General features: G+C 36.2%; 2 protein-coding genes across 2 annotated transcripts; both read right to left on the reverse strand.

The window, feature by feature from the left end:
* Positions 1-956: 956 nt before the first annotated feature.
* LOC132610297 (uncharacterized) lies at positions 957-1,881 on the reverse strand. The gene has a single exon (XM_060324605.1). The coding sequence runs from the start codon at positions 1,869-1,871 to the stop codon at positions 957-959; it is 915 nt and encodes a 304-aa protein (XP_060180588.1). The 5' UTR covers positions 1,872-1,881.
* Positions 1,878-7,122, reverse strand: LOC132610296 (uncharacterized). Its single transcript, XM_060324603.1, has 5 exons — positions 6,726-7,122; positions 4,136-4,557; positions 3,590-4,040; positions 2,547-2,765; positions 1,878-2,276 (listed from the first exon to the last, which is right to left on the reverse strand). Exons 1-5 carry the CDS (start codon positions 7,041-7,043, stop codon positions 1,878-1,880), a joined length of 1,809 nt encoding a protein of 602 aa, XP_060180586.1. The 5' UTR covers positions 7,044-7,122.
* Between the last annotated feature and the right edge of the window lie 5,202 nt (positions 7,123-12,324).

Raw genomic sequence — 12,324 nt, forward strand, 5'->3', positions numbered from 1 at the left:
TGAGATGATCATATAATTCAATGCGGTCACAACCAGGGGCGGACCCACTAGTAAATTTTGGGTGCTCCAGCACCCATTGAACTCAGTCACGGAGTGTATAGCTGTATAGAAAATATAAATGAAACAAATATAAATAGTTAATAGAGCACCCATGAAGTGATAATTTTACTTCTCTATTATTATCAAGCACCCCCGAACTCAAAATCCTGGGTCCGCCACTGGTCACAACGCGGTATATCACAGTAGACATCAATGAGATGATCATACAATTCAACACAGTATACCATAGCAGACAAATGTCTTAAGTTCGTTCGAGTCCGTCGCCATTATAGCTCATCCACGAAAATATGGTAACATGCTTGATTCAAGAAAAAGAAATGATGTACCTGAAGGAGCGAGTTGAAGATATATTGAGTAACTCAACGTGATATTAATAGGAAAATGTCCCGAGTTCAATCTCACTTATATATACGTATATTCTCATTGTAATTAAGTAGATAAAACTGTCACACTACTAGCCGCTTAAATTCTTAAATAAGACGGGCACATAATTTAACATAGTATAATATACTGACAATCATAATATATTTTTATCTATTGCTTCAATTACTGCAACTTTAGGAGAAACCATACTCGAAAATTGGTACTACTCGACACAGTAAAGCAATTAGCCAAACTGTTGAATTTGCAAACTCTGAAAGAAATCTGCAAAAATGTGAGACGCCTAGTACTGCTGCAGTCTCATTTTCTTAGCAACGCAAACAGGATACCTTTATCCCATAAACAGTATTACCATTACCACTTACCACTGACCAATCAAAATGACAAAATAGTATTGCCATCATAACATTGCCAAAAGGAGCTATTAACATACTTCAGCGCTAATGAAATATCAATATACTTAGCATTTTTCATGTATATAAAAGGTAATAAAGAAGAGCAGAATCACTCCAAATCTAAAGACCAGAGAGATTACGCTCAGGCCTACAAGAACTTGTTGAGGGATCTAAACCTGTAAACATCCCAATATCGCTCGGGTAAGTGAAATGCCCACTCAGATGGTTTGTTCCATTGTTCAAACTCTGAAAGCCTGAGTTGGTCATCAAAGTCCGTCCAGTTCCATGCTCTTCACGTAACAAGTTGTTAATGATGTCAAGATGTGGAAATTCATTGGCAAAGACACTCTGGGACTGGCACCTAGACATGCAGGCTGGAAACTCAGATAAAATGTGATCAGGGGTTCTGTTGTTTAAAGGCTTGAACATGTCAACATTCCAACTTTCATTTCGTATTGAAGGATGATCTCGTGATATATTCCTGCTGCTGTCCCTCCTGGAATACTCCCATTCCTGTCCATTCTGCATGGTGTCATGATTCAACATTTCATTTGAGCAGCTTGGTCGAACTAAACCAGGTTCTATTTTTTCCGAGCCCTGTTGTAAAAATACCGAACCAGATATCGGCGAGGGTGGTTGAGGATAAGACTGTGAAGAGTTAACCACTGAGTTAGGAGAAGAGCTATACTGCTGCAGCTGCTGTGTGGGAAGAGAAATCAGGGGTTGGTTGTGCATATCGTCGCTACTGCTATTATTTCTCGGTTGATTGAACGTAGAATGTGATCCAATGCCGGCCATCTGTCGGTGGTCGTCGATCTCTTTCTTGTGAAAATTTCGGTGGCACTTACAAGCAGCACATTTCAGAGCTCCAGGGGTCCCTTCTCCTCCATTTGGCGTGAATTCTCCACATCCGTCGACAGCATGCCCTCCCATGCTTGCAGCATGATTCTTGAGACATTCCCCATATCGGATTGAGCTGGTACTGTCACTTACTGAGGTTGTTGGTGGTTGTAGTTGTGCTATCCTGGCAGTCATATTTGGCTAAGCAAGAATGTGCTGATCCAGGGCTCGGCTAGGGTTGGGAAAGGTGCTTCCACGGCCAGCTTGTTCGTTTCTTCCAAAAATAGGACTCCCCACAATTCCATTCGGATAAGACTGAAGAACATAAATGTCTGTAGCTGTTGAAGGATCAGGGCACAACCGACCAGCTACACTTACTGTTGGCACTATGGCTTTATGAGGATCAGCATTCAATAAAACATCAGTTTCAGCTGAATTGACCGAGGTAACTGATTTCTGAGTCAGCTTGGAGCTATCTGAGATTGATAACTTGGACATCGACTGAATGGCAGACCCTATACTTCTTGGAGGGCTTCTAGGAGGAAAACTTGTATTTGGCAGCTCCAAGGAAGGTCTTTCTCTATGTGAAACTACTATTTCCTGCATAAAAAAGAAAGCAACGTCATATAAAAGTTGGAAGTCATTGGAAAATAACTTTTTTCCTCTAACTTTGTAAATGGGGAATGCTTAATTTACACATAAACAAAAGAAGAACAAGCATGCATAACAGTAAAATACATGGCCGCTCTCCAATATTTCAGGATATATTATATTCCTCGCATGAATATAAAGATAACAGGATACTAAGCTTGCCACAGATTACTATACACCGACATAAAGGAAATGACGAAGAGTAAAAGCTTTTCTTACCTTATTTTTATGGTTCGTAGAAGTCACCCTGTAAGGCCCATCCGTAACAACCGGGGGAATTGAGTATGCGGAACACGTTGATGAACTATAATCCATAACATGAGGACTTCTTGCAATCATATTTTGTGTTGCTATAGAAGGATGCAGTTTAGAGGTGTCTGTATCCCGATTAACAGGACTTGCATCGCTGCATCTGAAATCAAGATGAATATTTTGTTTCTGCATAAGCAGTTTTTTTCTATCAGTCAGGCTTAATGATAAAAAAGTTATATAAAAGCAATAGCTAGGAAGTACAACAGCAGCATGTACAATTGTCGAAAACCGCACAGAAAATTACACGATGATGCCAACAATTAAAGCTAATAAGCTAACTATGATCGCTCATTGGGACAGCAAGATAAGGCCGGCCCCCCTTGTGCTTTCTTATTTGAGTTTTTTGTTAGTATTAATTAAAAAAGCCACCAAGGTACCAATGCCTGGTGGTATATTAGCTTTTAAAGAAGAAATTGAAACAATATATCCAAACCAAAGATATTATACCAAAGCGAGCGCAGACACTGAGAGCTCCTTAGTTTGGTATTTCCCACAACCCTAATTCGGACAAAAAGGAATTCCAAACAAGAAAATTTTGCCCCCTGTACCCAAAATAGCTGATAAAACAGAAGCTTAATATCTAACAGTTCACTGTGCATGAGGGATACACAAATTTAACTACTGCTGCACTTCTCAGTGGAAAATGTAGCACACTCCATGTGAAAATTCAGCAATCTGTCAGACGTAACAGAGGCGGCGTAAAGATGTAGTAAGTCTTCTACTAGACAAAACCTCTTGCTAAACACTGCCTTGGTATCCTCACACAAACATGTGTGATAAACTGTAAATAAAAACAAATCAGATATCATATCTATGCAAAATCAAAAACCATAGACATGCAATAGACAAAGCTTTCCCATGGGAGCCACCAGTTATGACAGAGCTTCCCATTCGAAGAAGTGCCATTATAAAAACGGTAGATGTAACCAAACTGGGTTTAAAGTACTCACTACTTCATGGTGGAAATCTGGGGACCAGGAAATCAGCATGACGGCACCAGCAACGAAGAGTGATTTCTTGTACAAAATAGTGTAGTAATCCTCTTCATTGGTGAAACAAAGTAATATTTGTCGACAAGTGCAAGCCCTAATCTTCACCTGGCCGTTCAGAGGATTCTTTGCACTGAAATCAACTCGGATTTCTTTCATTTTTGGCCTCCTATGGAAGAAATTCCCAATCAAAGTGAGCTTATACTTGGGGACTAAGCTTTTACGGTGGTTCTCTGAAAAGGTTACTGTTGGGTATCCCGTATAGGTCGAATATTGCACTTCCATCGGAGGTCTTGATTTCTGATTCTCATGGTGTTCGACAATTGGAAGAGCATATAATGGCTGACTAAGTGCTTTACAAGGCTGCCATTCAGCTGCTTCACTATTTAACTTGCTTCCATAATTCCACCCTCTAAAAAGTTAAAGCACCAGGAATTAGAACCACCACAGACATCATCAAGAGACATTCAAATCTGGATGCCAAAATGAATGGCAGAAAAAGGTTACCTGCTATATGACTTTTTGTTGTTGTGGTTCAAACAAGTCCCTCTTAAAGGCCCCCTATTCATAATCACTGAAGGAACTAAGTCTGTTGAACACCTTGATGAACTATCATACGTAACAGAAGAAATTCTTCCAGCAATCCCATTTGGAGCAGGTGAAAGGCCACTAAACCCAGTGCAACTAATTTCCATGGAAGAATTTATTTCAGAGGTTTCACAATTGACATGACTTGCAATTCTGTCCTCGGAATAAGAATGAGTTACTTCAGGAACACAATCTACTGAATCAGAAATATACAAAACATCTTTCTGTATGTGTGGATTTTCAGGTACTGCTTCTGACTTCTTTGTCCCGTACTCATTTCTGCTACCAATATGCTCATCTCTTTTGGTATTATCTAGCTCCATAATACCAAACGTTTCTCTCTGCATTACAAGGTAACCATGAAAAATTACATCGATACACAATTCACTTTTTTCAGGAGGCAACAAGGACAAGAATTTTCGCCAACCTTCTTGGAACTCAAAATAAAGCTGTCAACCAAGAGCTTCCGCTCAAACTGGTTGACAAAGACTACAGCCATAAAATTTATCCCAGCACAGTCAATTTTCTCTTTCACTTGATTTTTTAACTTTTTAGATCTTTTCATTTTAGGCAAGTACCACAAGACTGACATCTAATTTAACAACATTTACTTCTTCTATATTACATTAACCTTTTTGTTGATAGATTTCTATATTGCATTACTACAAAATATTTCATATTTTCCCAATAATTACTGTCTTTCTGCATAAGGAAACCTTTTGCAGTCAAGCTCAATGCTGAAATCTCCAAAGAAAGCAAAAGCTAGGCAGTACAATAGCAGTATATGCAATTGTCTAATACAGCATATAAACTACACTAATGGTGCCAATAACTAAAATCCAAGATCCGAATTTTCACCCCAAAGATAGTGCAACAATGATAAATACTAAAGCTCAGACATAAACAGTTCTTGGTCTAGCATCTCCTATAATTGCAATTTAATATTTCCAAGCAAAGACTATAATTACTCCTCATATAAGGAAAAAGTAAAGTGGCAAAGATGGTTAAAAAATTGCTTTAGGTCATAGGTTTCTATCTCATGTGTGCCTTTTTTTTTTTTTTTTTTTTTAAATCTCCTTGTATAACGTCTCTGCCAGAGACGGACTATACTTTTTTTATGACATGAGAAACCCGCAGTCGCTACCCTTCAGGTGCACACAGGGTAAACCTAGATCCTGTGCAATAGCTCGCAAACCACACAGGAGAGATAACCCGCACTAGGCAAGCCCCGTGCAACGAGCTCGACCCAGAAGGCAAATCCCCTGTTGTCGTAGGCAGGGGTTTTCGAAGAGGAGAGACGTACTTAGTGAAACTTCAAACCCATGGTAGAGTTCCTTACTTAAAATAAAAATCACTCAGGCAACCAACCAGGCTTCATGGAAATTAGATGGGGTGAACTACACATATCAGGATTCATCAAAATGCAATTATTTTCAAGCAGTCCTGAATTACACATTCCTCCTCCTTTACTTTACTTGGGACCAACAATACTTTATCCTTCATTGCTTAAAACAAATGTTTTATTCCCTCCTTTCAAGTTGTTGTAATCATATTTCCTTTCTAGTTTGTTCAACAAAGAATAACACTTTTTAAATATGGAAACAATTTAACTTAAACTTCTCATTTTACCTTTAATGATAATTTCTCATAGCAAAACAAATGTTATGTCATATGTAAAACCACAAGTTTCAGAAGTCTTGTAACATAAGCAGACAAATATAGTGACATGTTTAACATCTTGTCCAATCAAATAGGTTCAATGGAAGGTGTATTTGGTATGAAGGAACAATTTTTTCAGAAAACGGTTCCAACTTTCCCATAATTGGTTGGTCGAAGTATTTTGAAAAATATTATTTTTAGGAAAACTAGTAGTTTCTCTAAATTCAAGATAATGGCATCCCAGTTGGAAGTAGGAGAATAAGTGACACTACATGCTGATTCTCTACTCTCCATCCTCACCCCCATTATCCCTACCTCGGCAAAACCCAACTACCGCCCCACACACCCAACCTCCCACCCATCCCCTACCCATGCCCCACCTCTCACCCCCACCATCCCCACCACCCTCACCGAGATTTTCATGTGTTCCTCATATATAATAAAGATGTTTTGCCCCCTTCCACAACTGTTTACATTTCCTATCGGGCTCTCCAATCTATTCCAAGGTCCAGTCATTATACAATGCATTTATAATATAAAATTTTGATTTGTGATAGAAGGTAATTGCCACTACTTGCCCTTCTAGTCCCCACCTCAACCCCCCCCCCCCCCCTCCCACGACCCACCTCCCCCCTTCCTCCCACAACCCTACAGACCCTATAGTGTTTGTCTAGATTATATATAAATATTTTTAGATTAAATTTTCCGTTTACTTACCAAATACCAAAAAAATAAGTGGTTTTCCTCGTACCAAACAGGGAAACACACAATAAGTTGTAGATAAAACCTATTTCTAATATCATAACTGAATAATCAAACAAACATAATTAACAAAAAAGCAAGCACTCACAACTTGATCAGGAAATTGTGGGGTCCACCTAGAAACCTCCATGAGGGCCCCAGCAACAACAACCTTTTCTTTCAACAAAACAGAATCATAATCCTCTTCATTAGTAAAATCAAGAAACACATGTAGATCATCATAAGACTTCATCTTGACTACCCCTTTAAGAGGGACTTTTGCCCTGAAACTAACACGGATTTTAGTCATTTTTGGTTTTGGTTTAAAGAACTTTCCAACCATTCTAAGCTTACATTCGGCCACCACACTATATCGATAGTCATTCGAAAAGGTTGAATAACTAACGTTGTTTTTGGGTGCAGCCATATTAGGAGTGGAAGAGTGAGGGGCACTGCTTTATGAGTAGTTTCTTGGGAGTTAAGGATGGGAATGAACCAATAACACTTATAAAAGGACAATTTTAAACTATTTGTACCATTGAGCTAACTTTTGTATAAGCTTTTATATTTGTTTAGGATATTCAAATATTAATATATTTATTAGATAAACATAGAAAATATATCTTATATATATACTGTAATTTTTTGTCGAGGGTGAACACTCTTAGCACCCTCTAAATCTGCTCCTGGTGCAGGGCCATTGGGAGGCGCTCCCTATCAAGATTTTTTTCCTACCAGAGCTCGAACTTGAAATCTTTTATTAAAGGAAGAACAGCCTCATCCACTGTGTCACATCTTTTGACGGTGGGTTAAGTTAATTATGTACTCCCTTCGTTCAGTTTTACTTTTCACTTTTCCCTCCCCGAGAGCTAAATTACATAAATTTTGATCAATATTTTAAGATGTATGTATTTAGCAGATTAATATAAAAAGAATTACAACTTAGAGTATATTTCGTAAAGTTTTTGAACATAATATTGAATGAATCCAATTCGATTTAGCTCCGAAGACTAGTCAAATTGATTGTCGAAAAGCGAAACGTGATAAGTAAAAGTAAATAGAGGGAGTAGGTATTTGGACATTATATTTGGAAAAAAGTACATTTAAATTTGAAGTTGAAAAAGAGAATTTAAAACTTGGAGTTTTGTACGTGAAAAAAAATCACTTGAAAAACCTATTTTAAAAAGTAAATCTTCAAAAATTAACCAAAAAAATCATCTAAATGCATAACGAAATAATATTTTATTTTTTATAAGAAGAAAACTTATATCCAAATAGGGCCTTAAAAAGCTTCAGGAAAAAAAAATCATAAACCACTTTAGTCGACTCAAATCTCCTTTGTTTTTCTTTTCAAGAGATCTTTTTATTTACTTGGTTATAATAATATGTTTACTATTAAGGACTCGATTCGTTTAACTTTCGTTTATTTTGAAACGACTTCTATATAGTTTTATAAATATTTTGAGAGAATAGTTGTTTTTGTATGGTTAGAAGCTTGGAAGATTTAGTTAGCAGGACCTGAATAAAAAATCGAAGTGGAAGGGCTTTCATTTTCTTTTTCATTTATTTTTGGTCCAGAAATTACTAACCACTTGATTAGCAAACACATGGGGCTTCTTTGTACTTTTAAAAAATTCGGGTTAAATTTTTAAACTTTTCAAAAAGTCCCTTTCTATTTCTCTTTCTTCTTTCATGTTCTTCTTCTCTGAATTAATTCTTCGTCTCTCAAATTCTCTCATTCCTTCATCTTCTATGTGTGTGAGTGTCATTGAAAGCTAAACTTGAAGTATATATACATTTTGGTTGCTGAAAAACGTGAAGAAGGAGCTGGAAGCCATTGAAGGCCATTAACAAAGATTCAAAGCTCTAATTAAAAAATGTTGGTTACCGCAAACGAGCTCCGTTTTGAGTGGGTGATACATCAAAAAAATCGCAACATCAAGGATATTTCATATCTGAAATTTGAAATAATTTCGTTGAGATTTGATATGATTTTTGATTGATTTATTGCAGCTCTCAAGGTTGAAAAATACTATTGTTCAAAGTTCGGATTCCCGCAAACGAGCTTTATTTCGAGTGGGTGATTTATCAAAAGAACAGGAACATATAGGGGAGTTCATATCTAAAATTTGAGGCAATTTGGTTAAGATTTGACATGACTTCAGATCAAATTACAGCAGTAGTTCGTCCAAAGGAAGAAGATGACACTGCCAGAAACAGTTTAGTAGAATCTTATTCAGGTCTATGTCAGATTTTTGAGCATTCTATAGTTTCTACTAAATTTCTACATTGGCTATATATATATATATATATATATTCTAATAACTTGGAAGAATTAGTTATTATATGGAATGTAGCAGCTATGAATGTATTCAAAGTTTGGATTACCGTAAACGAGTTTTATTTCGAATAAGGGATATCTCAAAACAACTGAAACGTCGAGGGTGTAGCATCCCCTTTGAGAGGATACCACTTACAAAACAAAAACTAATTTCACACTTACAACGTTTAGAAGAAATTTATGCCAAAAGATATTCACAAAAATATTTAATAGCGTAAATAGGCCCATGCGAAAAAGGGTTGAAAGTGCAGCATTTTTTTTTCCATTATACACTCCGAAAAATTTCTTAGATGAAATACAATATCAGAGTGTCAATTTAAAATGGTAACGCCTTCCTCAAACAGTCAACACATTTAAGAAACTTCATTTTGAAATTATATTTTCCAATCAACACCACTGCAGGTTCATAATATACACGAATTTCAAACGTGTGAACATCAAACGAAAATAGTCTCCTCCTTGGTACATAATTACAAGACAAAATGTAAAACCAGTACATGGCATGACTTGGGTTAAAAGGACACCTAAAAACAGCAAAACAAGTTACCGAGTTCAAGTTACAAGCTTATGGCCTTGTGGTCTAACAAGCCTCCAAAATTACATGCATAAGTGTGACATATGGATCATGTACAAGTCCCCAAAAAATTTTCAAGACCTACATGCATATGCAAATGTGATCTTCACTAAACCTCCCAAAAAAGTCTACTCCAAATGGCCATCTTCAAATCTCGTCCCGCACATTACCTACGATAGAAAACAACTATCGCTAAGCATAAAGTTTAGTGGCGTATAAACTTTGGGCTCGGAGCCATTAGATTCTCCAATTCCCTTATCCGTCGTAGGTAGCTCAATTAGATAATAATAAATCAAATAAACAAGTATATCAAAGTATCAAATATCAAAACCTTGAAGAGTTTCCAAATGTCGAAATCAATATTCGAAGGCTCAAGTGTCAAGAAAGCTTATAAATCAATTCAAGAGAGTTTGTCAAATAACCAATTTCGCCCAATATGTACGTCAAGCCATCACACCAAGAACTATCAATATCAAGATGGACCGAAGCCCCAAATCAAGAAGGGTCGTCACCCAATAATCAAGAGAATCTAGAGCCATGTTGAAAGTGGCTTTCCACCCATACTCGAAAATGGACAAAAGTCCATCATCAAGACGAAATGTAAATCCAAAGTCAAGATGAGCAAGATCCGAATCAAGAGGCATGCCGATATCAGTGACAAAATCACCACAACAAGAACAAGAAGGACAAATTCCTAACAAGAATGCAAAATGATCAAGCAATTCGTACAAGTGGGTGATTTAGCGAATATTTTGCAATACTTGAGCTAATAACCATACAATGATGTAAGACGAAGAGAAAGGAGACAACTTATCAAGATACTTCAAAATTCCAGCAAGTAAAGATATTCCAAGTTCAAGTTTATACACAAACCTTGGTATTTTACCATACAACAAGTTCTACCACAACTCGAGGAGTTCAAATCGCCTACGCCATAGACCAACCAAATTCCACTTCGTCAAACAATTCCTCTTAGCTTGTACAAGAGTATATATACCTTAAATACACAATCACATATCTATTTAAGTTCAATGGTTTCAACACTTCGAAACTAAACATGATATCAGTAAAAATCACATTAAACTATCAAAACAGAAATTCTGGACAGTACTACTGTCTTGTATTGTGGCTCAGTTTCAAAGGGGTAAACGGCAAAAATAGACTTTGTGGCCTTAATGAAAGTTGTAGATATATGTCTTGGGGTTTCAGAGAAATTTAAATTACTCCTATAGTAATTTTGTACTACAAGATATGCTCAAAATACTAACAGTAGTATGTGTAGGGTTTGCAAAACAGAAATCTGGGCAGCACCTGCCCTGTACTTCATCACCCCTATTCGAGTAAACACAAGCAAAATTAGGTTTTGGAGCCTGAACGAAAGTTTTAGGGCTAAATTTTATACAAGTAAATATGCTGAAAACGCTAACAACTATCCAGTTCAAAAACGGGTTCTAAACTTACCTCAATCGTGTGGAGTTGTTTGTGGCTCAACCACAACAAGTCTTGATGATTGATTTAGTGGGAGAATTTGATGAGTGGAGAGGGGTTTTGGGGTTTTATTTTCTTGGAGAAAATGAAATTAGGGGCGATGGAGAGGATATGAGCCAAAAAGGTATATATGCTACTTTGGATAAGGAAAAATAAATAAAAAAAAGACTGCCCAAACTTATCTATATCTATTGTATTTCATAATTAATTTATCAAGAGGATGACAAGTGGTAAACATAACATCTCGAAACTTCCTTGTAAATATTAACACAATCTAGAGTAAGCAATTTTCATATATCGCCAAATTCACACAGGGAGTGCGAAGTAAATATATCCTTACTATAAAGATATGATCAATCGAAAATTCAAGTATTAATTATTTTTTTTTAAAAAATTGGGGTATTACAGAGGGGAGTTCATATCTGAAATTTGAAGCAATTTGGTTAAGATTTGACATGGTTTCAGATCAAATTACAGCAATTGTTCGTCTAAAGGAAGAAGACAACATTGCCAGAAACAGTTTAGTAGAATCTTATTCAGGTCTATGCTAGATTTTTTAGCATTCTATAGTTTCTACTAAACCTCTGCATTGGCTATATATATATATATATATATATATATATATATATATATTCTAATAACTTGCAAGAATTAATTATTATATGGAATGTAGCAACTATCAATGTGTTCAAAGTTTGGATTACCGTAAACGAGTTTTATTTCGAGTGGGTGATATCTCAAAAGAACCGAAACATCGAGGGGAGTTCATATATGAAATTTAAAGAAATTTGGTCAAAGATTGTTTCAGATCAAATTACAGCAGTTGTTCACCCAAAGGAAGAAGACGACATTGCCAGAAACAATTATTAGAATCTTATTCAGGTCACATTTTAGCCACTAAAAACTGAAGAGTCACACATAGCCACTAGACCAGAATTTTTTATCAGGTTATAAGAAGTTACTACAATTCCTGTAAGTAACTTACGGTATAGACGAAATTATCTTGAAAATTGATGAATTAATTTTTGAAACTTATCGTTGTTGGCATTTGAATGAATATTTAACGAAATGATAACATCGTTATTGATATAAACCCAAGTATCAATGAAATAATACAAGTCGTTTGCTATTAATCTCAACATGTTAGTTACTAAGAACTGAAAAGAGTCACACATAGCCACTAGACCAGAATACTTTATCAAATAATTAGAAGTGACTACCGTAAGCAACCTATGGTTTAGACAAAATTATCTTGAAAATTGATGAATTAATTCTTGAAACTTATCGTTGTTGGCATTTAAATGA

The sequence above is a fragment of the Lycium barbarum genome, chromosome 9, assembly GCF_019175385.1.
Source record: "Lycium barbarum isolate Lr01 chromosome 9, ASM1917538v2, whole genome shotgun sequence".
Taxonomy (NCBI): Eukaryota; Viridiplantae; Streptophyta; class Magnoliopsida; order Solanales; family Solanaceae; genus Lycium; species Lycium barbarum.

Coding starts and splice junctions, on each gene's coding strand:
- LOC132610297 (XM_060324605.1), bottom strand. CDS start 1,871: ATGACTGCCAGGATAGCACAACTACAACCACCAACAACCTCAGTAAGT.
- LOC132610296 (XM_060324603.1), bottom strand. CDS start 7,043: ATGGCTGCACCCAAAAACAACGTTAGTTATTCAACCTTTTCGAATGAC. Junction 4,041..4,135: donor AACAAAAAGTCATATAGCAG/GTAACCTTTTTC, acceptor TTAACTTTTTAG/AGGGTGGAATTATGGAAGCA. Junction 2,766..3,589: donor CAGATTTCCACCATGAAGTA/GTGAGTACTTTA, acceptor CTGCTTATGCAG/AAACAAAATATTCATCTTGA.